This window comes from Nuphar pumila, chromosome 3 (genome assembly GCF_984573655.1).
Source record: "Nuphar pumila chromosome 3, dmNupPumi1.hap1.1, whole genome shotgun sequence".
NCBI lineage: Eukaryota > Viridiplantae > Streptophyta > Magnoliopsida > Nymphaeales > Nymphaeaceae > Nuphar > Nuphar pumila.
This window is the reverse complement of record NC_143251.1, coordinates 136273500-136296713: the sequence shown is the minus strand read 5'-3', so window position 1 is coordinate 136296713 and position 23214 is coordinate 136273500. Positions and strand designations below refer to the sequence as shown.

The following is a 23214-nucleotide window of genomic DNA, read 5'->3' as shown; positions in this document are numbered from 1 at the left end:
AAATCAATTTTTGGATATTTTTTAAAGAATATGTAAAGCGTGGTTACTTTGGATTCTACTGTTTTCAAATTCATTATTGTTATTCCTTTTTTTAACTTAGGAGAAGAAAAATGAAAGTAAAATATGCATTCTACCATTTTTTCTGTATCAATCCATCTCTCGGGCCTCGACCAATGGACATGATTTAGAGGTTAACAACAAAGGTCGAAGGGCCTCTTATCTAAGGAATTCTTCTTCCATCAGAAATGTTGCAAGAAAGGTAATACCTGAAAATTACAGCCATCAAGAGGGCTGTTATGCATAAATGTGACATTTTTTACCCCATGGGAGTGGGGGATCGCCTCCAGAATCAGAGACCTGGTCATGCTGGTTTAACCTGCCATACCCACTGTCCCCGTTTCAACGGCATAAAACCACAGTGCACTCCCATCGACCCCCATGAAGAGCCACTATATTTCACCTTGAAAGTGCAGTAGGATCGAGGCAACGAGCACTAGAGGGGGGGGAGGGTGAATAGTGCTTTTAAATATCGTCTTCAAAATTTTAACGGATTTTGAAAATTCACAAAGCAATCACACAAAGAACACAATAATTTATCCTGGTTCCCGACCTACATCCAGTCCCCAAGTAAAACCCGCTTGAGATTTCCACTATCAACCTTGTGTAACTACAAGATCATACACAGACCAAATCTGATCTCACTTTCAGTAACACACCTATTGAAAGCAAACAACTCCTTTAAACCAAAGAGTCTTTCTTTTTACAGAAAATTGAAATAAGTAACAACTTACAAAACAACCTATAAGCCCTTCTTATGAATGCAAATGAGATGCAATTGGCTTTTGAGGTTGTTGGAATACTCAACTCACGAATTCACTGTCTCTCAAAGGAATTTGAGTGAAAAACTGAAGTGAAAAATATCAAGTGAGTGAGAGAATGAATATGAGTGAAAAGTAAAGAGTAATTCAATATAAATCGATTGGATTGCATTTCTTTTGAGTGTGAAATGCACTCATATTTATAGTTGAAAGATTTCATACGTTGAGGGTATGAAAGGGTGTCAAAACAGTCCATTTTGAACGATCAAAACATTTGAAAAATGAAAAGACACACCTTTTAAAAGTTTCAGGAAAAACGACAAAATTAGTCGACTGAAACAATAGTTAGTCGACTGATAGTTAACTATTAGTAGACTAACATTTATCATCGGTCGACTAATGTGTTTATCAACCCATTTGAAAATCTGAAGTTTTGAAACTTAGTCCACTAGAGGAAAAATTAGTCGACTGATAATATCATTAGTAGACTGAAAAACCTTTCAGTCGACTGTTGCTAAATTTTTCTAAAAATACATGTTCTGTCCGGTCGACTGATAAAATCATTAGTCGACTGCTGCTAAATTTTCAGAAAACAGACATTCTGTCCGGTCGACTAATTTGACAAAAATGACATTTTGTTTAGAAAATTTGGCGTGAAAGGATTAGTCGACTGGTGAGTTTATTGGTCGACTAATAAACACGAAAAATTAAATAAAGAGTTTTCTAAAAAGATTTTCATGAAAGGTTCTTTTAAAAAAGTTTTTCTAAAGACTTTTTAGGTGAAATGCAACCGAAATATGCACTATAAGTAAGGCTCTTACAAAAATCTAAGACTTTTAATGAATTTAACATTTGCATACTAGTCTTCAAAGATTCTTCATCGAATTCTTCAATGCTTGTCATCTTTCTTCATTGCCTTAGCTGAAATGCAGTTGATTCACTTGTTCATCATCAAAACCTTGTACTTGAAGTATCATGTATGGCTTCATTATCGTAACAATCTCCCCTTTTTTTATGATGACAAACTAATCAAAGATGAAACATTTAGATGCATAGATAGAGATTTTACTCCCACTATCAATATGCTGCAAAACATTAAAAGTTAGTATATTCAAAGCACATATATCACATATTGATTGGTTTGCATTTCCATTATTACTTCATGCATTTTTAAAACTTTTTCATAAATGCAATTTTCAATGCTTTCACATGATGTAATTTTCATGTCATGATGCAATATGCAATTTCTATCTTTTTTTCTTAATTTATCATGCAAGTTCTATCTTTTTCTCATAATTTCTCATGCAAGTTCTATCTTTTTCTCTTAATGTCTCATGCAAGTTCTATCTATTTCTCTTAATTTCTCATACAATACAAGTTCTATCTTTTTCTCTTAATGTCTCATGCAAGTTCTATCTATTTCTCTCCCTTTGTCATAATAAAAAAGAGTAAGGGCAGACATAGCATAAGCAAAATGCAAATTCAAGTTCAAAATATTACAACTCATAAAGTATCAAAGTTTAGTAAGGACATTAATCAAAGATCAAGAGAAGTGTTGCTTGATGATTTCTTTGAGTTCAGCAATATCTTTCTGAATTGAAGAAAGTTGTTGAGTCACATCTTCACGAAAAGTGTGTTGATGTAGCTCCAAAGCTTCCATTCGCTGCAAAATTTCATCATTGTCTTGACTAGTAGAGAATTTCTTTCGTTTTGCTTGAGATGAAGGTGTCACAGAAGATGGTGAGGGTTCAGAGATTAATGGTTCAGTTTGATCAAAGTTTAAAGAAGGCAGATATTTGATTTTCATACGTTTAAAAATAGTTTAATCAAAGAACTCCTTTTGTTCAATATATTTTTCATTGGTTAAGGGTACTTTAAAATATCTGAAAATACGAGTAAGAAGACATCCATACAGAAGAAAAGGTTTTTGTTTCCACAAATTAGTAAAATACACGTTGGCCCAATTTACAGAAATGTTTTCAAATAAGACATAAAGAGTTGTAGAGAGATCTGTGGAATAGTAATCAAAAGACCCAGTTTTAGGTAGAACATTGTGGGAAGAAATTCATCCAGCAATGCGTGCACGAGTTTGAAGATTGATATTTTTGAAAAGAGGACAATGAGGTGCACCGGGAAGAAGAATTTGTTCAAAAATTCTTTCATCATTAAGTTCAATAGTATTGAAAAGAGTTTCTGAAGGTGGAATATCTAGGATTTGTCCAAGCAGTTTAGAATCAAACTCAATTTCAACATCGCGAACAAGAGAGGAAAGAAATCCAGTTTCATGATCAATTTGTAAATTTGTGTAAAACAAGTGGATCAGAAAAGGATAATGAAGGGGGTCTGCACCGACGTCAAAAAGGTGGGAAATGCCTGAGAATAATTCTCTAATTTTGTAACAAGAAAATAGGTGAAACAGGACATTTCGGCATGGTAAAATAGGGAGTGCAGAAATCGATCCAAAAATATCATATAAAAGAGAATTTCTGAGTAGTCTGAGAGAAAATCCATGACGTACTTGTGGTGTAGTTGGAGGAGAACCTTGTGCAGATGCAGTCTTCTGACGAGGCATGGTTGATAAGGAACGAAACAGATTCACCTGTCAAAGAAGAATCATAGTTGATGTCGACTTCCAAATGCTTTAAAAATGACGTCCGGCGGAAGGAAGATGTTGTCCGACATCGTGGCGGAGAACCAATGCAACAAAAACACTTTATGTGATGCAGACACTGTGCCTTCTATGATCAAGGTCGTTGATAGTGGTCAAAACAATCGACAGTAACAACCCACCAAAAGGGATGTCGAGTTTCCACGAATTTTAGGCAAGAGGGAAGAGGCGAGGAGGAGTCCGTCTGCTACAGAAATAGAAGATGATGCAGTGGTTGATGGCAGGTGAGAGGAGGCTTCCACAAGCGGCGTTGGCTGAAGAGGCACCCTGTCACAGCAAGAGGATTCCGGCGAGGAGGGGTGCGACCGACACTCCGAGGGATTTTCGGAAGAGACAGAGAGAGAGAGAGAGAGAGAGAGAGAGAGAGAGAGAGAGAGAGAGAGAGAGAGAGAGAGAGAGAGAGAGAGAGAGAGAGGGTTTTGTTTAAGAAAAGGGGAAAACAAATGGGTGTAAAAATGAAACGGTGCCCTTTAAAAAAAAATAAGTGTTTAAAAAAAACCAAGGGGTATCGGGTCCCTTCAATTGAAATTTAAAAAAAAAATATCAGTCGACTAGAAGTTTATCGGTCGACTAATAAGCTGCAATTTTGAGATTTTGTTCAAAAATTAGCATTTTATAAATCTAAAAATGAGCAAATGCCTAGTTCTCTCCTAATTCTCATAAAATCTTCATTTTTAAGTGGTTTAGTGAAGATATCGGCATGTTGTTTATTAGTGAATATAAAATTTAACGAAATATCTCCTTTTAACACACGATCTCTTAAGAAATGATGTGTAACTTCAATATGCTTAGTTCTTGAGTGCTGATCAGGATCTTTCGAAAGATTTATAGCACTAGTGTTATTACAATAAATAGTTGTTGTGGAGTAATTCAAACAAAAATCTTTTAAGGTCTGTTTCATCCATAGTACTTGTGAACACGCTAAACTAGCCGCTATATATTTTGCTTCGGTTGTTGAGAGTGACACTGAATTTTGCTTTTTACTAAACCAAGAGACTAAGGAATTTCCTAAGAAATGACAAGTTCCGCTAGTACTCTTGCGATCAGATTTACTTCTTGCAAAACCTGCATCACTATATGAAACTAAATTAAAGAAAGATGGTTTTGGGTAAAACAAACCAAAATCTGAAGTATCTTTCAAGTAACGAAGAATTTGTCTTACTGCAGTTAAATGAGCTTCCTTTGGATTAGCTTGAAATCTAGCACACATACAAACACTAAACATTATATCAGGTCGACTAGCAGTTAAGTATAATAGAGATCCAATCATACCTCTGTAGAGCTTAGTATCTACATTTTTACTATTTTCATCTTTATCAAGAGAAGTAGTTGTACTTATAGGATTTCTTCTTGATTTCGATGAGTCCATCCCAAACCTCTTGAGAAGTTCTTTTGTATACTTAGCCTGGTTGATGAAGAGTCTTTCTTTAGTTTGCTTTATTTGAAGTCCAAAAAAGTAGTTTAATTTGCCCATCAAGCTCATTTCAAACTCTTCTTGCATAGCTTTAGCAAATTCTTTACAAAGAGAATCATTAGTAGAACCAAATATTATGTCATCAACATAAATTTGCACAATAAGAATATCTGAATTAAGATTTTTAATAAATAAAGTGGAGTCTACCCGACCAATGGAAAAACCAGATTGTTCTAGAAAATTTCGTAGTCTTTCATACCACTCTCTTGGTGCTTATTTAAGTTCGTACAAAGCTATTTTTAATTTGTAGACTTTTTCTGAATATTTCTCATTTTCAAAGCCTGGAGGTTGCTCTACAAAAACTTCTTCATTGATATGTCCATTTAAGAATGAGCTCTTAACATCAATTTGATATAACTTAAAATTTATGTAACTAGCAAAAGCAGACATCATTCGAATTGACTCCAATCGAGCCACTGGTGCATAGGTTTCATCAAAATCTAGGCCTTCTTCTTGATTATAGCCTTGTGCTACTAGTCTTGCTTTATTTCGAATGACTTCGCCATTTTTGTCCAGCTTATTTCGAAAGACCCATCTTGTTCCAATTACTGGATGATCTTTTGGTCTATCAACTAGATCTCATACATCATTCTAGTAAATTGGTTAAATTCTTTAAACATGGCCAAAAGCCAAAATTCATCATCACAAGCCTCATTGATATTCGTTGGTTCTATTTTAGATATGAAAGCAATATTTGCAATATATTGCAATTGCCTTCTAGTTTGGACACCACTCTTTATTTCTCCAATAACTTGTTCATGTTGATGATTGAGAACTTCTTTCCAAACAGGTTAAAGATGAACATTTTCTTGAGAAGTACTCTCTATCAAAGGTTCTTCTTGAAGTATTACTTATTCTCCTTCGCTTAGAGGTATAACCTGCTCACAATTCTCATCAAATGCAACATGTAAAGATTCTTCAATGCAAGATATTCTTTTATTAAAAACACGATAAGCTTTATTTCTAGAAGAATATCCAAGAAATATTAATTCATCTGATTTTGAATCAAACTTATCAAGATTATCTTTGGTATTTAACAAGAAGCATTTACTAACAAAAAATTTGAAATATGAGATCTTTGGTATACGATTATAATATAATTCAAAACATGTTTTATGTAAGATTGGTTGAATAAGAACACGGTTTAAAACATAACATAATGTATTTATTGCTTCAGCCCAAAAGTATTTTGGTAAATTTTTATCTTGAAGCATAGTTCTAGCACATTCTTGCAAAGTTTTATTCTTTCTTTCAACAACTCTATTTTGTAGAGCCGCTCTAGGAAAAGCAAAGTTGTGAGATATACCATGTAAATCACAATACTTTAGAAAAGATTCATTTTCAAATTCACCACCATGATCACTACGAATTTTAATAATAGATGTAGATTTTTCATTTGTAATTCTTCTACAAAGTTTGGAAAATTCAGAAAAAGCATCATTTTTGCTTTTTAGAAAAATCACCCATGTAAATCGAGAATAATCATCTACTATAACAAAAGCATACTTGCTACCATTCAAACTTTGAATTCTAGATGGTCCAAATAGATCTAAATGTAAAAGTTCAAGAGGACGTTTTGTTGAAACTATATCTTTTGCTTTAAAAGAACTCTTGATTTGTTTACCCATTTGGCAAGCATCACATAAGTGATCCTTCTTATATGGTATTCTAGGTAAGCCTCTAACAAGATCATTCTTGGATAACTTGGAAATAATTTTAAAGTTAACATGTCCAAGTCTCTTGTGCCATAACCATTGAATTTCATTTGAAACAATAAGACATTTTTCATTAAAAGTGGGTAACTCATCTAGATAAAGTTCATACACATTGTTCCTTCTTTTACCTTTAAAAATGATCTTTTTAGATTGAAAATCAGAAATTAAGCATAAATCATGTTCAAAAGAAACAAGAAAACCTTTATCACATAATTGACTAATGGATAATAAATTATGCATTAAACCATCTACTAAAAGAACATTTTCTATCAAGGAATATTTGTATTACCAATGTTACCAATACCGATTACTTTTCCCTTGTTATTGTCACCAAAGGTGACGGTTCCTCCATCCTTACTTTGGAGGGTGAAAAATAACTCCGGCCTTCCAGTCATATGTTTGGAACAACCGCTGTCCAATATCCATTTGCTTCTTATTTTGTGTACCTACAACAAAATTAGAAGACAAAACATTTGACCATTTTCTATCTTTGGATCCATGCGAGTCAGTCTTAGGAACCCATATCCATTTGGATTTTGGTTTCCTTTGATAAAAAGATTTAGCATTTCCAGAGTAATCATGTCTAGGCTTATAAGCATTATAAGTTTCATGATTAGATGTATTTTTATTATAACTAGAAAATTTAGTTCTTTGAACAAATGGTTGAGAATATTGTCTTTGATTCTTCACCACATAGTTTGGTCTATTTTGAGTATCAAAGAAGCTATATCCCAATCCGGTTTTATTAACTGAGCATCTTTGAGAACCAAGAAGTCTTTCTAAATTCTTTGTCCATTTGTGAATTTGGTCACTATAGAAAGAAGATCATTTGATTTTTCTTTTAGACTAGTTATTTCTTTTTGTAAGAGATTGGTTCTAATTCCAATTTCTTTTATCTCAAATGCTTGACAAGAGTTTTCCTTCTTGAGATCTTCTATCTCTTGAAGTAACACTTTGTTTTGAGAGTCAAGAGTTGAATTTTCAGTTTTTAACTCTTTGTTTTTAGATTTTAGACTTTTAAATTTAGCATATAAATCATTAAATGCTTCTAATAAATCATCATACTCAAATTGACTTACCGAGTCTTCTTGTGCTACAAAGCACATGTTGGCGACTTCTTCATTTGATTCTTCACTGGAAGATGAGTCACTATCATCCCAACATGCTTGAAATGTCTTTTTCTTCTTGAATTGGTCCTTGGGCTTGATTTTGAGAAGAGGTCAATCTTTCTTGATGTATCATGCCTTTTTGCAGTTAAAGCACTTGACTTCATTAGGATTGGAAGAATCTGCTTTCTTTACCTTTCTTTAAAATCTTCCCTTTTTGATGAATCTTTTGAATTGCCTTGTAATGAGAGCAATATCTTCATCTTCATCTTATTCTGAATTTTCAGAGTCAGAAGTAGCCTTAAAAGCAAGAGATTTTTTCTTGGGTTCTTCTTCTTGTCTGTCTTAAAGTTGGACTTCATGTCATTAAGTTACCAACCAAATCTTCAAGAGTGAGAGTGTTTAAATCATTTGCTTCCTCAATAGCTGTGGTTTTTCTCTTCCATTCAAGAGTTAAATATCTTAGGATTTTTCTGACTAAATCCACTTGTGAATATTCTTTTTCAAGGGATTTTAGAGTGTTACTGATATCGATCATTCTTGTTACCATGTCCGATATAGATTCATTTTGCTTCATTTTAAACAATTCAAATTTATGAACTAAAGAAGCGATTTTAAATTCCTTTACCTTTGACGTACCTTCGTGAGTCACGAGAAGAGTATGTCAGATTTTATTTGTTGTAGAGCATTGAGATATATGATTGAACTCTACCTTGTCAACGACACAATACAATGCATTCATAGCTTTGGCATTAAGTGAAACAATCTTCTTTTCTTCATCAGTCCATTGACTGAAATCAGTTGATGGCATTTGATACTTTTCTGAAACAACTCTCCAAATTTCGAGATCCATGAATTGTAAGAATATTGTCATTTTCACTTTCCAGTATCCATAGTTTATTCCGTCGAAGAGAGGAGGACGAACAGAGGAGCATCCTTCTTTGTGCTGAGATGATGTTGTTGTCATGCTAGATGATGGTCAAATCAAAATAATAGCAAACCTCCTCTGATACCAAATGAAAGTACAATAGGATCGAGGCAACGAGTACTAGAGGGGGGGTGAATAGTGCTTTTAAATATCGTCTTCGAAATTTTGACGGATTTTAAAATTTCACAAAGCAATCACACAAAGAACACAATAATTTATCCTGGTTCAGTTTTTCCCGACCTACATCCAGTACCCAAGCAAAACCCGCTTGAGATTTCCACTATCAACCTTGTGTAACTACAAGATCATACACAAACCAAATTCGGTCCCACTTTCAGTAACACACCTACTGAAAGCAAACAATTCCTTTAAACCAATGAGTCCTTCCTTTTACAGAAAATTGAAATAAGTAACAACTTACAAAAAACCTATAAGTCTTTATGAATGCAAATGAGATGCAATTGGCTTTTGAGGTTGTTGGAATACTCAACTCACGAATTCACTGTCTCTCAAAGGAATTTGAGTGAAAACTAAAGTGAAAAATATCAAGTGAGTGAAAGAATGAATATGAGTGAAAAGCAAAGAGTAATTCAATGTAAATCGATTGGATTACATTGCTTTTGAGTGTGGAATGCAGTTGAAAAATTTCATACGTTGAGGGTATGAAAGGGTGTCAAAACAGTCTATTTTGAACGATCAAAATGTTTGAAAAATGAAAAGACACGCCTTTCAAAAGTTTCAGGAAAAATGACAAAATTAGTCGACTGGAACAATAGTTAGTCGACTGATAGTTAACTATTAATATACTGACAGTTATCGTCGGTCGACTAAGTGTTTATCAAGCCGTTTGAAAATCTGAAGTTTTGAAACTTAGTCGACTAGACAAAAAATTAGTCGACTGATAATATCTTCAGTAGACTGAAAAACCTTTCAGTCAACTGCTGCTAAATTTTTCTGAAAATACATGTTTTGTCTGGTCGACTGATAAAATCATTAGTCGACTGCTGCTAAATTTCTAGAAAACAGACATTCTGTCCGGTCGACTGATAAAACCTTCGGTTGACTAATTTGACAAAAATGACATTTTGTTTAGAAAATTTGACGCGAAAAGATTAGTCGACTGGTGAGTCTATTAGTCGACTAATAAACACAAAAAATTAAATAAAGAGTTTTCTAAAAAGATTTTCATGAAGGGTTCTTTTAAAAAAGTTTTTCTAAAGACTTTTTAGGTGAAATGCAACTGAAATATGCACTTTAAGTAAGGCTCTTACAAGAATCTAAGACTCTTAATGAATTTAACATTTGCACACTAGTCTTCAAAGATTCTTCATCGAATTCTTCAATGCTTGTCATCTTTCTTAATTGTCTTAGCTGAAATGCAGTTGATTCACTTGTTCATCATCAAAACCTTGTACTTGAAGTATCATGTATGACTTCATTGTCGTAACACACCTTGCAGAAGCGATTGCCCACATAGGAACTCAAACTTGGAACGGGAAAGCCTTCTATCCCCAAGCTCGGGGCCAAATGGGCAACCCCTTGGGTCTAAATATGGCATTTTGGAATTGGCAGAATTAGTGGATTGAGATCAGGTACACAGATTATGCAAATGAATATCACCTTGTGACGAAAAAAGGCACCATAATCTCATATTGACAATCCTTAAGGAAACCACCATATTGTCTCAAACAGGAATAATGATATATACACCCAATCCTGTATAACATACCTCTGACAAATTTTTAGCATTATTTTTAACATAAGGACAAGAAACCACCCTTCGAATCAGAGACCTAATCCCGCTGGATAAGCCTGCCGTACTTACGGTTGCTATCCGGACAGTGTAAACCCATGCCACAACCCTTGCCCCAGGAAGTCACCAAGCTTCGCTGAGAAAGAGCTTATCCTTTGGCCTCATTAATGCAAGGGGCTGATGCTCATGGAAATGGAACCCTGACCACCCGTCTACTGGCAAGGCCCCTTCCACTGCACCAAACCCCTTGGGGCAACTTTTGAGCATCATTGAATATTGAGTTCACCAGTCTAAAAGGATGGATATAAAGGCAGATACAAGAAACAGAAAGTCAGAATATAAACTATTTGTATGACAAATTGGAATATCACTACATGTCATTCACTGTACATTATTTGTATGCACATACTGTACACCTCTCAGCATTCTGATCCAGGAATATAATGTACTGTCGCAAACAAACAAAGTAAAAACTTTGAAACCTGGTATACACAGGGTGAGCAATTCTCAATATTCTAATCCCCTATAAACACCGCGTAGGATCAAGCTGCAGAATTTAGGATCTGATCTTCAAAACAATATGCTGCCTTTTGCTAAACCAAATACAAAAGCTTACATGTGCTGGCAAGGCACTCGATGCACATCTCAGTTATCCCAGCTGGACAAAGAAACCTAAACATCTGACATGTAAAACCTCATAGTGGTACATCTGCCGCGGTCCACACTTCCTACCATGCTGGCTATAGAGGAAGAGATGCTGACTATACTATACGCAATGCTCACACATCACATCTTCTACATGATAACATTATGTATGCACTGGGAAACCCAAAAAACCTGCTACTTGTCCAGCCTCAGGTTGTCACACAGGTGCCCCAGTTCTGGTCTGGCCTCCATCCATGCAGTGAATCCAGATTCACTTGCGCTAGTAGTAGTGTTCACAGTAGTAAAGAGATAAGACTTGAATGCAATCAGGTAAAAGTACCGCCTACAAGCATTCACAATGATTTAGCGATAGCATCTCATGACAAGTAATGCAGAATTTAGTTTGATGAATGTTGAAAATCCAGGCAAGCTTGTCACTATGAGAATAACGAGAACAATGGCTTGTTGATTCAGTGAAAGATACACCAAGTAGATATTCATAGAAAGCAGAGATGCAATTCAGTAAAAACAGAGGCAAAAAAAGAAAAAGAAAAAAATCACATGATTAGCATTGGAAGACAGATAGTAGCAGTTGCATTCTGCCAAAATCTTATTACTGACCTTAAGGCCTTGATACCCATATCCATAAGGTATGACTTGTTCTCATCATCAATTTCAGAACATCTCTGCAACTCTTTTTTGTAGTGGAAGATGTCGTCTCTAAGGTTACCAGCACCCGCACACCTTTAAAAACAGCAGCAGAACACCTTTTCACGTTAGTCATTCCAAAGTTGAGTCAAATCCAAGGTTACTAGACAAGGAAGCGGAAGTGGGAATCGAAACTAGAAGTGAAAGCGAGAAGCGAGGTATTTTATAATTTATAAGAACCGAGAATCAAGAAATCAATTTGAAAGCAAAATAAGAATAAAAAAGGAAGTGATATGCGATTGGGAAGTGAGATGCTAATTGAATGGGAAGGAAATAAAAATTAACACAAAAATGACTAATTCTTAAATTTTCATGATGTTGAAGTGTAAGAATTAAATTCATCTCAAAATATAAAAATAATGGTTACCAACTTAGAAAAAGTACATGGGAAGTGGGTGGGAAGCGTGAAAGGAAGCACATGGAAAACCTGAAAAGAAGCATGAGAGAAGCGCATAAAAAGCATGTAAGGAAGCAAGAAAGAAATATGTGAGAAGCACAAGAGAAGCGTGAGAGAATTGATATTCCCATCAAATTTTGAAAGCAAGGAGTATCGTGCTTCCAAAGAAAGTTTCTGACAAGCGCACTTCCCACATATCCATAAAGCTTCCTGTAACTTTGGTCAAATCAGTATTACACACCTAAGAAAGGTTGTTTTTCCTTGATCATTATATGCCTCCAGGAGTCATAGGAGCTTTTATCACCACAACACAAACCCCTTATTATCATTCTTATAAGAACTTGGAGATGAGATAGTAGAGGACATCTACTATGCATTGGGAGTGACTAGTGAGCCCATGATCCCCAATTTGTTTCCTTGGCTTAAATATGTCTTTATATAATTTGAAACAAAGCTGGCCAGAAACGACAAATCACCTTTGAGAAAAAAAATGACAACATAAATTATGCAAATTTACAAATAGCTCAAAGTATTATCTTTAATCATCTCTATTGACCTGCTTGTGCATTTTACCCTGGACAGATGGACTCTAATAAACTAACAATGAATAACTGATAGACTTTGTAGAGGCAATAGAACTTATGTTCTAACATAGTAAGAATCAAGTTTTCATAATTTATCTCTTATAAACTGTCAAGTTTATATGGACGCGGATCAGGACGGGCTGCAGATATGCCTGGTACAACATGACAGCTATCAGAAATTAGGACACAGGGACACGACCACACACACACACACACACGTGCATATTATCTTGAACAACAATTTTAAATCATTATAATTAAAAACATCAAATGATAAAACTAAGTTGAAATTGAAATGGAAAGTAATTAATGACTACTTTTAAAACTATGTCCAAGATTCTCAGAATTCTCCTCTTATGTTGGCCATTGTGGAGTTAGTTGGGCTTGGCATTATAGAAAGTCAATACTCCTTTATAGGTGTCCTAAGACACTGCATCTATGCGGGAAATCCAAGGTAAACTGCCACACTAGTTTAATGTGCCGGCTACAACTACTTAACATGAAAAGAAAACATGTGTTGCAACTACGAAAATACTTTCCAGTATATTCAGACTCTAGTCAATCTCGTTAAGTGGACTCAGTTGGAGTAACAATAACATTTTTTGTGTAATGCTTATGACAAGAAGTATTATGAAACTACTAGTGTTGACATAAATCAATCAATCCCTTCTTCCTTAGTTCCTAGGAAATGTTTTTCCTTGAGCCTATATGGTGCTATTGCTCAGAAGGATCTTTATGTATCCTTGACCTTATAGATGAAATGCCACACATCACTTTCCATCAAGTAATCAAATGGGACTTTACAATATATGTTACTTTTTTGACAGAAGAAACCTTTCACATGATGTTGACTCTTAAAAATAAACGTACACACGTACCATGATTTCCTTGCTTATTACTTATCATCAATGTATCACAGATGCTAAATGTCTGAACTGATCACCCATGAAAATATTGTAACTTCATGACAGCGCTGATGTCATTATCTAATGGCTAGAAATGACTTTCCATCCATTGGCTGCCTTTCCTCATCTTCATGCACCTCCTCAAGAAAAAAGACCTAGACTAAATGTTCTGTATATCCTTCACTTTTCACATATGATAAACAGCGAGGATAAAGAATGTGGAGCACCTCTAGCTGGAAATTTTCAAATTTGACACCAGGAAGCATTTTGAAACCATTGACAAACTGATGGTTAAACATTTGATCATCTTGGAAACTCACTAATTTCTTCCATGCCACTACTGTTGTAACTACAGTTCTTAAAGAACAAGAATATCAAAACATGGACAAAAAAGCCATGAGACCGTGTCCACATCATGCCTCCGTCCACTTTTTTATCTATTTGACAGTATCTCTGTGTAGTTGATATCCTTCTGGCCATGAGAAGGATGCCTCAGTTTTCTCTCATCAAATTCCAAAAAAGCAGGCTCTGTGTTGACATTTTTTAAAAAGAGACAGCAGTTATGGTTCTGATGGTCTACCATTAAGGAATTAGAGGGACTAGAAATTACATGCACTCTTGGGAATTGGATTGGCTTGTGAAGTTTGTCTGGTTCCTAACAAAAATATACTAACAGTTATCCGTGGATTCATATGGTTAGAACTTGAAGATTGGCTTTGGATGAAACTGTGTGACGATCTGTTAGCCAAGTGACAAACACATGTTAGGAACAAGAACCTTTTGGTTTCTGTTGTAAGAGTATGAATTTGGTGCACTAGGAAATGCAACTTAGGCCTTGAGACAGACGCCACACTTCATTATTCATCGACTTGCTCCACATGGATACGGATGAGGATATGTGGATACAGTGATTTTCTGAAGTTTCCGATATGACTTGTATATAAGGGGATACGGAATGGGAGTAAAAAATGGAGTATCCATGTGACATAGTTGACTTGTCATAAGCCAAGAGTACTTGAAGATTCTTGATCAGAATAAATAGGTGCACTTTGTTGAGCTAAATGACACATTTTAAGATATTGATCTAATGAGAACAGGAGTTGCACCTTATACTGTTTTCTAAAATCATATTCCTGTTCCTGTTGGAAAAGCGAGAAATTTTCCAAAACTTCTAATCACACAAGCAATACAACTAGATACCTGATGCAGGAGCTTGGATTATAAAAAAATGACTAAGGATAAGTAGCCCCTACTAAACCAGGATTGCACTGTGATATTATTAAAAAAATGATGAGAAGCAACAAAGCATCAAACTTCTAATATCCTCATTTGTTTATAAATGTAAATTCCATGCAGATTTATTATTTCACAAGGTGGTAAGGTTCACAATATGCAGGAGAAAGAACCCATGACAACTAAGGAATCTGTTAAGAATCCAGTAGGCAAGCATACCTATCTATGATAGCATCTACTTCTGCTTTACTTTGCGGTCCATACATTAGAACTCTAGTCAGGCTCAGAATGTCACGGTAATCTCCCTGTCTGAAGGATTCTTCTTCATCTAAAGGCTTAGATGGCAACTGTTCCTTATGAATCAAAGAAAGATGTTTGCTGTCAAATGATTCACATCTCTCTGATAGAGATAATTCATCAGCTCGAAGTCTAAGAGAAGTAACAGCCATCGCATATGCTACACCTCCGAATCCCGTATGAGAAACAAATAGATAATAGCCTGTGGAACTGAAAAAAAAGGATTGCTTGAGTATCACTCAACAACTTTTTCAATGAACAAATAGATTAACGTCCAGATTAAGAAAATGATAACTATATATAGGGAACACTGATAAAATCTATGGTGGTAAGTAAACATGACACATGTTGAATTGTGTGCCAAGTAGGCCTCATAACTTTCCCCAGTTGCTTTTCATGCAAGTAAGTCGAACAGCACAAACTGATTTTACAGTTTGCCTGGAATTAATTCAAATGCCATCAAGTTGATGCAGACTGCTACATTTTTTATAACAGGCCAACAAGCATTCTATCATTCTATGACATACCCATCTGTACATAACTTAATCGCATCAACATCTGCAGCTAAGGGTTCTCTTTCCCTTGAAAGAGGTATTCTCCTGTAATTAATGTTGTAGCCTTCATTTCTAAGAGCAGCATAGACTTCAGCAGGAGTCTTCACATCATCTAGTAAAACATTTTCCCAGTATCCTATCACATGGGGATGCTCTGTTGATGGACTAAATTCTTCACGGTGCAAAAGCATTCGACCACCAGATTGTGTTACTTCAGCAAAAATATCTTCTTTCATGCGGGCCTCCATGTGCTCAACCTGTGAAGATAATAAGTACAGAAAATCACATCAAGTTGTATTGATTAAAAAAAAACATATGTTTAATATATTTTCCCTACCAGAGGACCCGTGATCCCCACATGCTTGAGTGTGTCAACAGCTTGATCCAGCTCCCTCAGTACAAAAGGCGTTCCATTGATGTAAACAACAGCCTCCTCTCTCAGGTCAATCAAAACCACTTTCTTCCCAATACTTCGAGGATCCATGGGTTTAGCACCCAACAGCTTCAGCATTTCTTTTGCACCAGAAATTGTAGGTGTTGTCATGCTATATACAGGATACCCATCAACCTGGAAGGCAAAAGCTTCTCAGCAAGATAATCCTGTGCTCATGCTTTCTGGAGTTAGAAAGAACCAGTTTCACATAAAACATATGTCAAGAGCAATCTTAAGGAGCGAATAAAGATCAGGACAATTTGTCTGTTTAGCATAATACATAAGAAAACTTTAAAGGAAAAATAATAATTACACATTGAAAGATAATATCAAACATCATATATGCTGCCAATAAAAACTAAGGGAAGTTGACATAAAATTAAATGGACTAGGCAGCCTTTCCAAAGATAATCTTGTTGTGGTCCTGGAAGAAAGAGAGGGACCAGGCAGCAAAAGACATCTTGGCAAACAGTATTATGCTTTTTTTCCAAAGACCTAGTCATATACTGCACGGCACATGAATACAATTATGACACAATAAGATGAAAAAATAGGAAGCATATATGCCAGATTACTAACCATAACTTAAACTCAAATTGGAAGATGAAGATAAAAGCTTTACCAAAGCTGAAATATATTAGATAGTTACCTCAGTAAGATATGCTCTTACATGTAATCAGGTTTGAACTCTGACCATCTCTGGATTTCAATTGTTTGACTAATTGGGTCTAGAAACTTTACCAAGTCAAGTAAATTAGTTCAATCATACCTTTGGTCTCATCCAACACTTCTCGAACATGGATCTTAAAATTAGATCCAAATGCATATTTGAATTATGTACAACCTTACGTAACTGGATTCCTCAAATATGAGTCATTATTTTTTGTCAGGTCGGTGAATAGGTCCAAAACATACTAGATCCACTTGCACTTCTTATATAGAACCCTTGAGTTCAACCATTTTTGTTGGATCAAGTTACAATACAAGACATGGATCCTAAATCAACTTCATCAGATCGAGTTTGAATCCTTGCTCAAAATGTCAAACAACCACGTCTAACATGCATTTGACATCTTCTCACGCCTAGCTGATATTTTTACTAAGCCCATGCAAATGTGTACATGTGTGTGTGTGTCACCATATGTGATGCATACAAATGTGTGCATGCCTAAGAGTTTGCATCACCATATGTGATGTATACAGTGTGTGCATAAATGTCTCTATATGGAACTGCGCGGACACCAGCATCAACATTGTGGAAGCATCAGAATCAACACAGGTACACTGAGCATTTTGAAGCAACAGAAAAGGCAGTTTTTAATTCAGGGGTTCCTACGATGCAGAAGCAAAACCTTGAAAACATGTGGAGCACCAGTAACTTGTATGTGACTTGAGGTTCTCCGACCAGGGAAAAAGTACATCTTGAGTATAGAACCCTTCCCCAAAACAAAACCACTACGAGTAATGACAATAGCTTCCATCACTGCATCACCATGATGAGACTCATGAGGTGTCCTTAGTTCCACCTGGCATATGAAGGATCACACAATAAGTTTTTGTTAATGCATAGGCTAATGCAGATCTTATTTTTGTAAGCAAGAGATACACCACTACTAAACTCAGAGAGAAACATTACAGGAATATTGAAAAATCTCCCAGGCCGCAACCTTATGCTCCATTTCATTGCTTGAACCTCAGGTCTCCTATGTACCCAAGTTTTGAATGTGATCCTTGATTCCCCTTGCCCACAGAAACCATCAAATGCTTCACTTCCGAGATATGCTGCAAAAGCAATCAACCGAAAGTAGCGCTCTAAATATTCAGCACCACGATTCAGTGCAACCCTCCTTACCCTTGGTTCCACATTTTGTTGATTAAAGACCTTTCTATATTGAAGAACGGCTTGACGGATATTCTGCATTGCTGAACATCTATCAATAACAGCATCCAAGACTTCCCTGCATTCAATGCCATTGTCAAATAATCTTGTAATCTTTCGTAGTAATAAGATATCATTGATTCCGAAAATATATCGCAGCTTATTTCCATGCTTAGTTTTCGTAATCTCTAATGTGCCTGCAATATTTTCATTTCCTGCTTCCTCACAACTAGAGGAACCGCTATCAACTTCTTCATGAGATAATTCTTCATGTGGCAGTCTAATAGGTCTCTCATATTCAATCCGAAGCTTCACAAGGCAAGCAATGACAGTGCCAGTAGTTGTTCTTCCCTGACCCATCTGTTGAAATAAATGGAAAAACATTATGATTTTCAATCATATATAACAAAAAGAAGTGACAAGCCGGTTGCAGATAAGCAAAAATGAAATCAGGCTGACAACTAGAATAACTAAATAGAAAGGCATGCTACCTGGCAATTGAAAACAAATGCAGTATCTTTTGAAGCAGACGCTATGTTTTTCGCCAGTGTATCAAAGTCAGAACTCTTGGGAGGTTTCCCATCAGTTATTGGAACTCTTGCATATTTAATTGGAAGACCCTCAGCTTCCAAACTTTTGTAAACCTCAAGAGGGGTTTGGACAACTTCAGAACATACATGTTCCCACAAATCAAATATTCGACCATCATCTGTTTCATGAATCACCATTATAGCACCTCCATATAACTCTGCTTCCCTTAAAATGTCTTCTTTTAACCGAGCCTCCATCCTTTCAACTCTCTCACAATCTATACCCTGAAATACAATGACCATTGATAATATCAATTCAACGACCAGAAATGTTAATGGAGTAGCAAGCACTAATCAATTCTGATAGCAGACAAACTCATTATGACACAAAAGATACGGAAGATAAAGAAATTACCCACATCCAACAGCTAATTGATGAAATAAATGCTTAAAAGAAAAACATTCTTACACCTATCATGGCAACTGCCACCTGTTTAGATGGGATCAAACCGATGTTATCAGTATCGGTGCGTATCAGCCTGTATGGGCCGATATGCATCGTATCGGCAGAGTTTCGATATGCTGCAGGCCTGAAGAGTCTATTTTTTAATAAATGTAAAAAAATACCAAAAAAGATTTTTTGTAATATTATTTTAATGGTTTTAACATGTGTCACGTTATGATCGACACGTAATGATTTTTTATTATTTTTGAGCCGATAAAGAAAGATTCAGTTGAGTATCGGTATTGGCCGATACAGCTGAATCGGTGGCCCAACGATTCAGGGCCGATACCAATACTGACAACATTGGATCAAACAATTGCCAGAAGAATCTCAAATTTCCAGATAGCAAAAATACAATCCAACTAAAAAAATATAAAATTGGCACAACTTTGCAACAAGATCAACTCAAATATGATTATAGATGCCATACCGTGTATTCCAGCATATTTTTGTATGGCCTTTCAACCTCACGAAGTACAAAAGGTTTACCATTGATATAGACAACAGGCTCCTCTCTCATATTGTGCCACAAAAGGGGGCAATTTCCTTTTCTACTTCCTATCCTCTGAATGACAGCCCTGATACCATCAACAGTTGGATTGGCAACACCATAAACTGGAAATCCTGGAATTTCCCTGAAATTTGGAGCACCTTCAACTCTCTCAGGCAAAGTGAGATTCTGACAGCCAGGACAATGATCACTTTTCAGAACAGTTTGCCTTCCAAGTACTTCTCCTTTTCGCATAGCCGCAACCACTCCCATGTCACATGGATGTTCATCAGCTGATGATGTAATTTTCATCAAAGATGGTTTCGAAGTTGCATAGCCAAGAGCACCCATCGGATCTCTCCTTAGCAATCTAAAACAGCATAAATCAAATATCTACAGCACTTGTCAGAAAATAATCAATAACAAGTTGTGTATGATGCAAACTAAGCAAGATTTTTTTATACTATAGTAACAATATCTTAGAAGAAAGTACGATGAAAACTAAGCAGGACTTTTGATATGATAGCAACAATATCTTAGAAGAAAATAACATCTATTTAACTTTTTTATCATCTTTATATTGTATATGCACTGTTACCAATCAGTTACCTTAATAAATAACCCACTGACAACACATTTCCTGCCGAAGATTTTATCCGGATATGTTAGAAAGGTTGGTGTTAATCAAGCTCATTGAAGTTTTCTCGTGTAGAACCAGCCTTCACTGTTTGGAAAAAGAAATAAAAGTTGATAGATTTTCCACTGGTACATGTTACTAGGTTCTTCTCGAACCACTAGTGGACAAGACACCCACAAAGTCATACCTCAAGCCCCTATCCTGCAGACTAGGATTTTGCTTGCTTTTTAGAGACATTTGAACCCCTTAGCATAGATAATTTAGAAGAGGATTCCAAAAGGAGGGCTTTCATCTTGCAAATAAATAAATTAATTTCTGCAAAGTTGTGAAATGAGACTTCTTCCAAAAATGTGAATGTGTGAAGTATGAATCAGTGGTATACTGGTGAGGAGAGGTATACTTAAAAGAGTACACTCATTGCACCTTGGACAAAGATCCAGGAAAAAAATAGATTAAATTACTAAATTGTGGAGATGGTGATTACTGTCAAGTGCACTGGACATTTCAGGAAAAAATGCTAACATGGCCACCTTCACTTCTTCAAGTGGACCTTGAAGCATACATTTCAACTGCTTGGCTTAGCAAAGGCTAAGTCGCTTGGGATTTTGTAAGATTGGCTGGCATCTGGACTTTGGTTCCATAGAAGTGCTACTTGTCATCAGTTTTCTTAAACAATATTTAAGAGCCAATCAAAAGGAGAATGAAAACTTGATTTGAAAAAAGAACAAAATGGGAAAGGTAAGAATCAATGACCTGTCATTGATAAAAAAAAAATAGAAAAAGGTAGCAGAATTATGGAGCCAAAGTCCAAGTACCAAGCCAATTGTTAATAATAAGGATATAATAATAATAATTATTATTATAGTAAATTCGATCAATTGGTGCAAATTCATTTGCCATATAAGAATTCTTAAAATGACATAACGATCTTTGTGGTTATGATATCATTTAAAATTTTCCAAATTAGGACAATTGCATGATTTTAGGTGTAATGCAAAGACGCTCATTTTTTCTTTTTACACGGTAAAAAGAAAAGTCTTTCTTCAGGAATTCCAAAAAATACATCAAGTTTGACTTACTCCCTAAGTGTTACCTGTAATTCGATTTGGAACCCTCGTAGATTCTTTAAAGCTCGAACAGTGATCAGTTTAATGATACAAGAGACACAAGATGACACTAGTGAATCTAAGCTGTTGGTTGCAAAAATTCAAGTGGCTCAAACAACTAGGTGTTAAGAATAACCATGCTGTATGTAATGAAGTATGCGGAAGAATTCAAGAATGCCAAAGCATTCACAATGTCCAACACGGACAAATGAAACAAGCACAAGAGAGAAAATCAACCAAGGGATATACGAAGGGCCTTAAAATAAGGCTACACACATAAAAGAATATTTCTTTTATTGAAGAGGAGCTCTCTAAGAGCCATGCATAATACAAGGGGGGTTCCCCTTATTTATAAGAGAAGGGAGACCAAAGGGGGCTCCCAATAGAGTCGTTGGGAGCCCCCAATGGTCACAATTGTGACCGTTGGGGGCCCCAACGACTCCATTGTAGGGCCCCTTTTCGGTATCCCAAAATACATTTTAAAAAATAAAAAACAAAAAATAAAAACAGCAAAATAAAAGAAAAAAAACAAGTACCCCTATTGGGTACTTGTGAAAAGACCATAATACCCCTATCCGGTATTATGGTAAATACATCTATATTTATATATATATATATATTATTACATATTATTACATATGTCTTAACACCCCCCCTCAAACTTTACGGGGAAATGACCGAAAGTTTGCCAAGAAGGAACAAGAAGCGAGGAGCAGGCATGGCTTTGGTAAAGAAATCTGCAAGTTGATATTCTGAAGTGACATATGGCAGTGTAACTGTCCCACGAAGATATTCATCACGTACATAGTGACAGTCCATTTCAATATGCTTAGTCCTCTCATGAAAGGTGTGGTTGCTTGCAATGTAGATGGCACTTTTGTTGTCGCAACAAAGCTTCGAAGCACCGGTAATTTCGACTCTCATATCTTGAAGAAGACTTCGAAGCCACACAAGCTCCATTGTAGTAGTTGTCATAGCCCTGTATTCTGCTTCAGTAGAAGACAATGAGACTTTCTGTTGTTTCTTGCACCTCCAAACAATTAGCGAATCTCCTAGGAAAACACAAAAGCCAGTAGTTGAGATTCGATCATTTAGGTTTCCTCCCCAGTCAGCATCAATATAAGCCAGTAAGTCTAAGGAAGAGAGTGAGGATAGGAATAGCCCTTTAGTCAAAGTATTTTTGATGTATCGAATGATCCGGAGCACAGCACTCATATGCACAGATGTAGGAGCATGCTGAAATTGGCTTGCAGAGTGCACAGCATGAGCAATATCTGGCCTGGTGATAGTCAGATAAGTGAGGGAGCCAATGAGTTGCCTATAGGGCGTAGGATCATCCAGCAGAACTCCATCCTCCAGTCGAAGTTTAGCATTGATAACCTCGGGAGTCTCCACCTTTTTGTCATTTGAAATCCCAGATTTGGAACATAAGTCTGCAGCAAGCTTCATCTGTGATAATATATACCCTCGAGGAGAGTATGCTACTTCTATACCAAGAAAGTACCTGAGAAAACCCAGATCAGACATATCAAAGTTATGTTTTAACATATTTTTAACATTAAGAAAATCACTTTCATCATTGCTAGTGATGATCATATCATCAACATAAAGCAGAAGGATGATGATACTATTACCTGCACGTTTAACAAAAAGAGCAGTGTCAGTATAACATGAACGAAATCCCAATTTTAACATAATAGCACTAAATCTATCATGCCAAGCCTTAGGGGCTTGTTTAAGACCATATAAAGTTTTTAATAACCGAAGAGTTTGACCTTGGTTAACATTAATTCCCGGCGGAAGGTCCATATAAACTTCTTCATTCAACTGACCATTAAGAAAGGCATTT

The 23214-nt window shown here is 35.9% G+C and overlaps 1 protein-coding gene across 3 annotated transcripts in view; it reads right to left on the bottom strand.

Moving 5' to 3' along the window:
- The window catches only part of LOC149843978 (uncharacterized), a 39810-nt gene that overhangs the window by 2513 nt on the left and 14083 nt on the right, over window positions 1-23214 (bottom strand). For 2 of the 3 annotated variants that reach the window (XM_090000209.1, XM_090000210.1), the window contains exons 12-19: window positions 19563-19992; window positions 18589-18912; window positions 17855-18457; window positions 17571-17744; window positions 16123-16353; window positions 15759-16042; window positions 15154-15441; window positions 11729-11851 (exon numbers count right to left, since the gene is read on the bottom strand). In XM_090000209.1, coding sequence (XP_089856335.1) covers window positions 11729-11851; window positions 15154-15441; window positions 15759-16042; window positions 16123-16353; window positions 17571-17744; window positions 17855-18457; window positions 18589-18912; window positions 19563-19992 — 2457 coding nt within the window. Of the gene's footprint in view, window positions 1-10371; window positions 11451-11728; window positions 11852-15153; window positions 15442-15758; window positions 16043-16122; window positions 16354-17570; window positions 17745-17854; window positions 18458-18588; window positions 18913-19562; window positions 19993-23214 lie in introns of those variants that run through there. The other variant, XM_090000208.1, reaches the window with a different exon arrangement.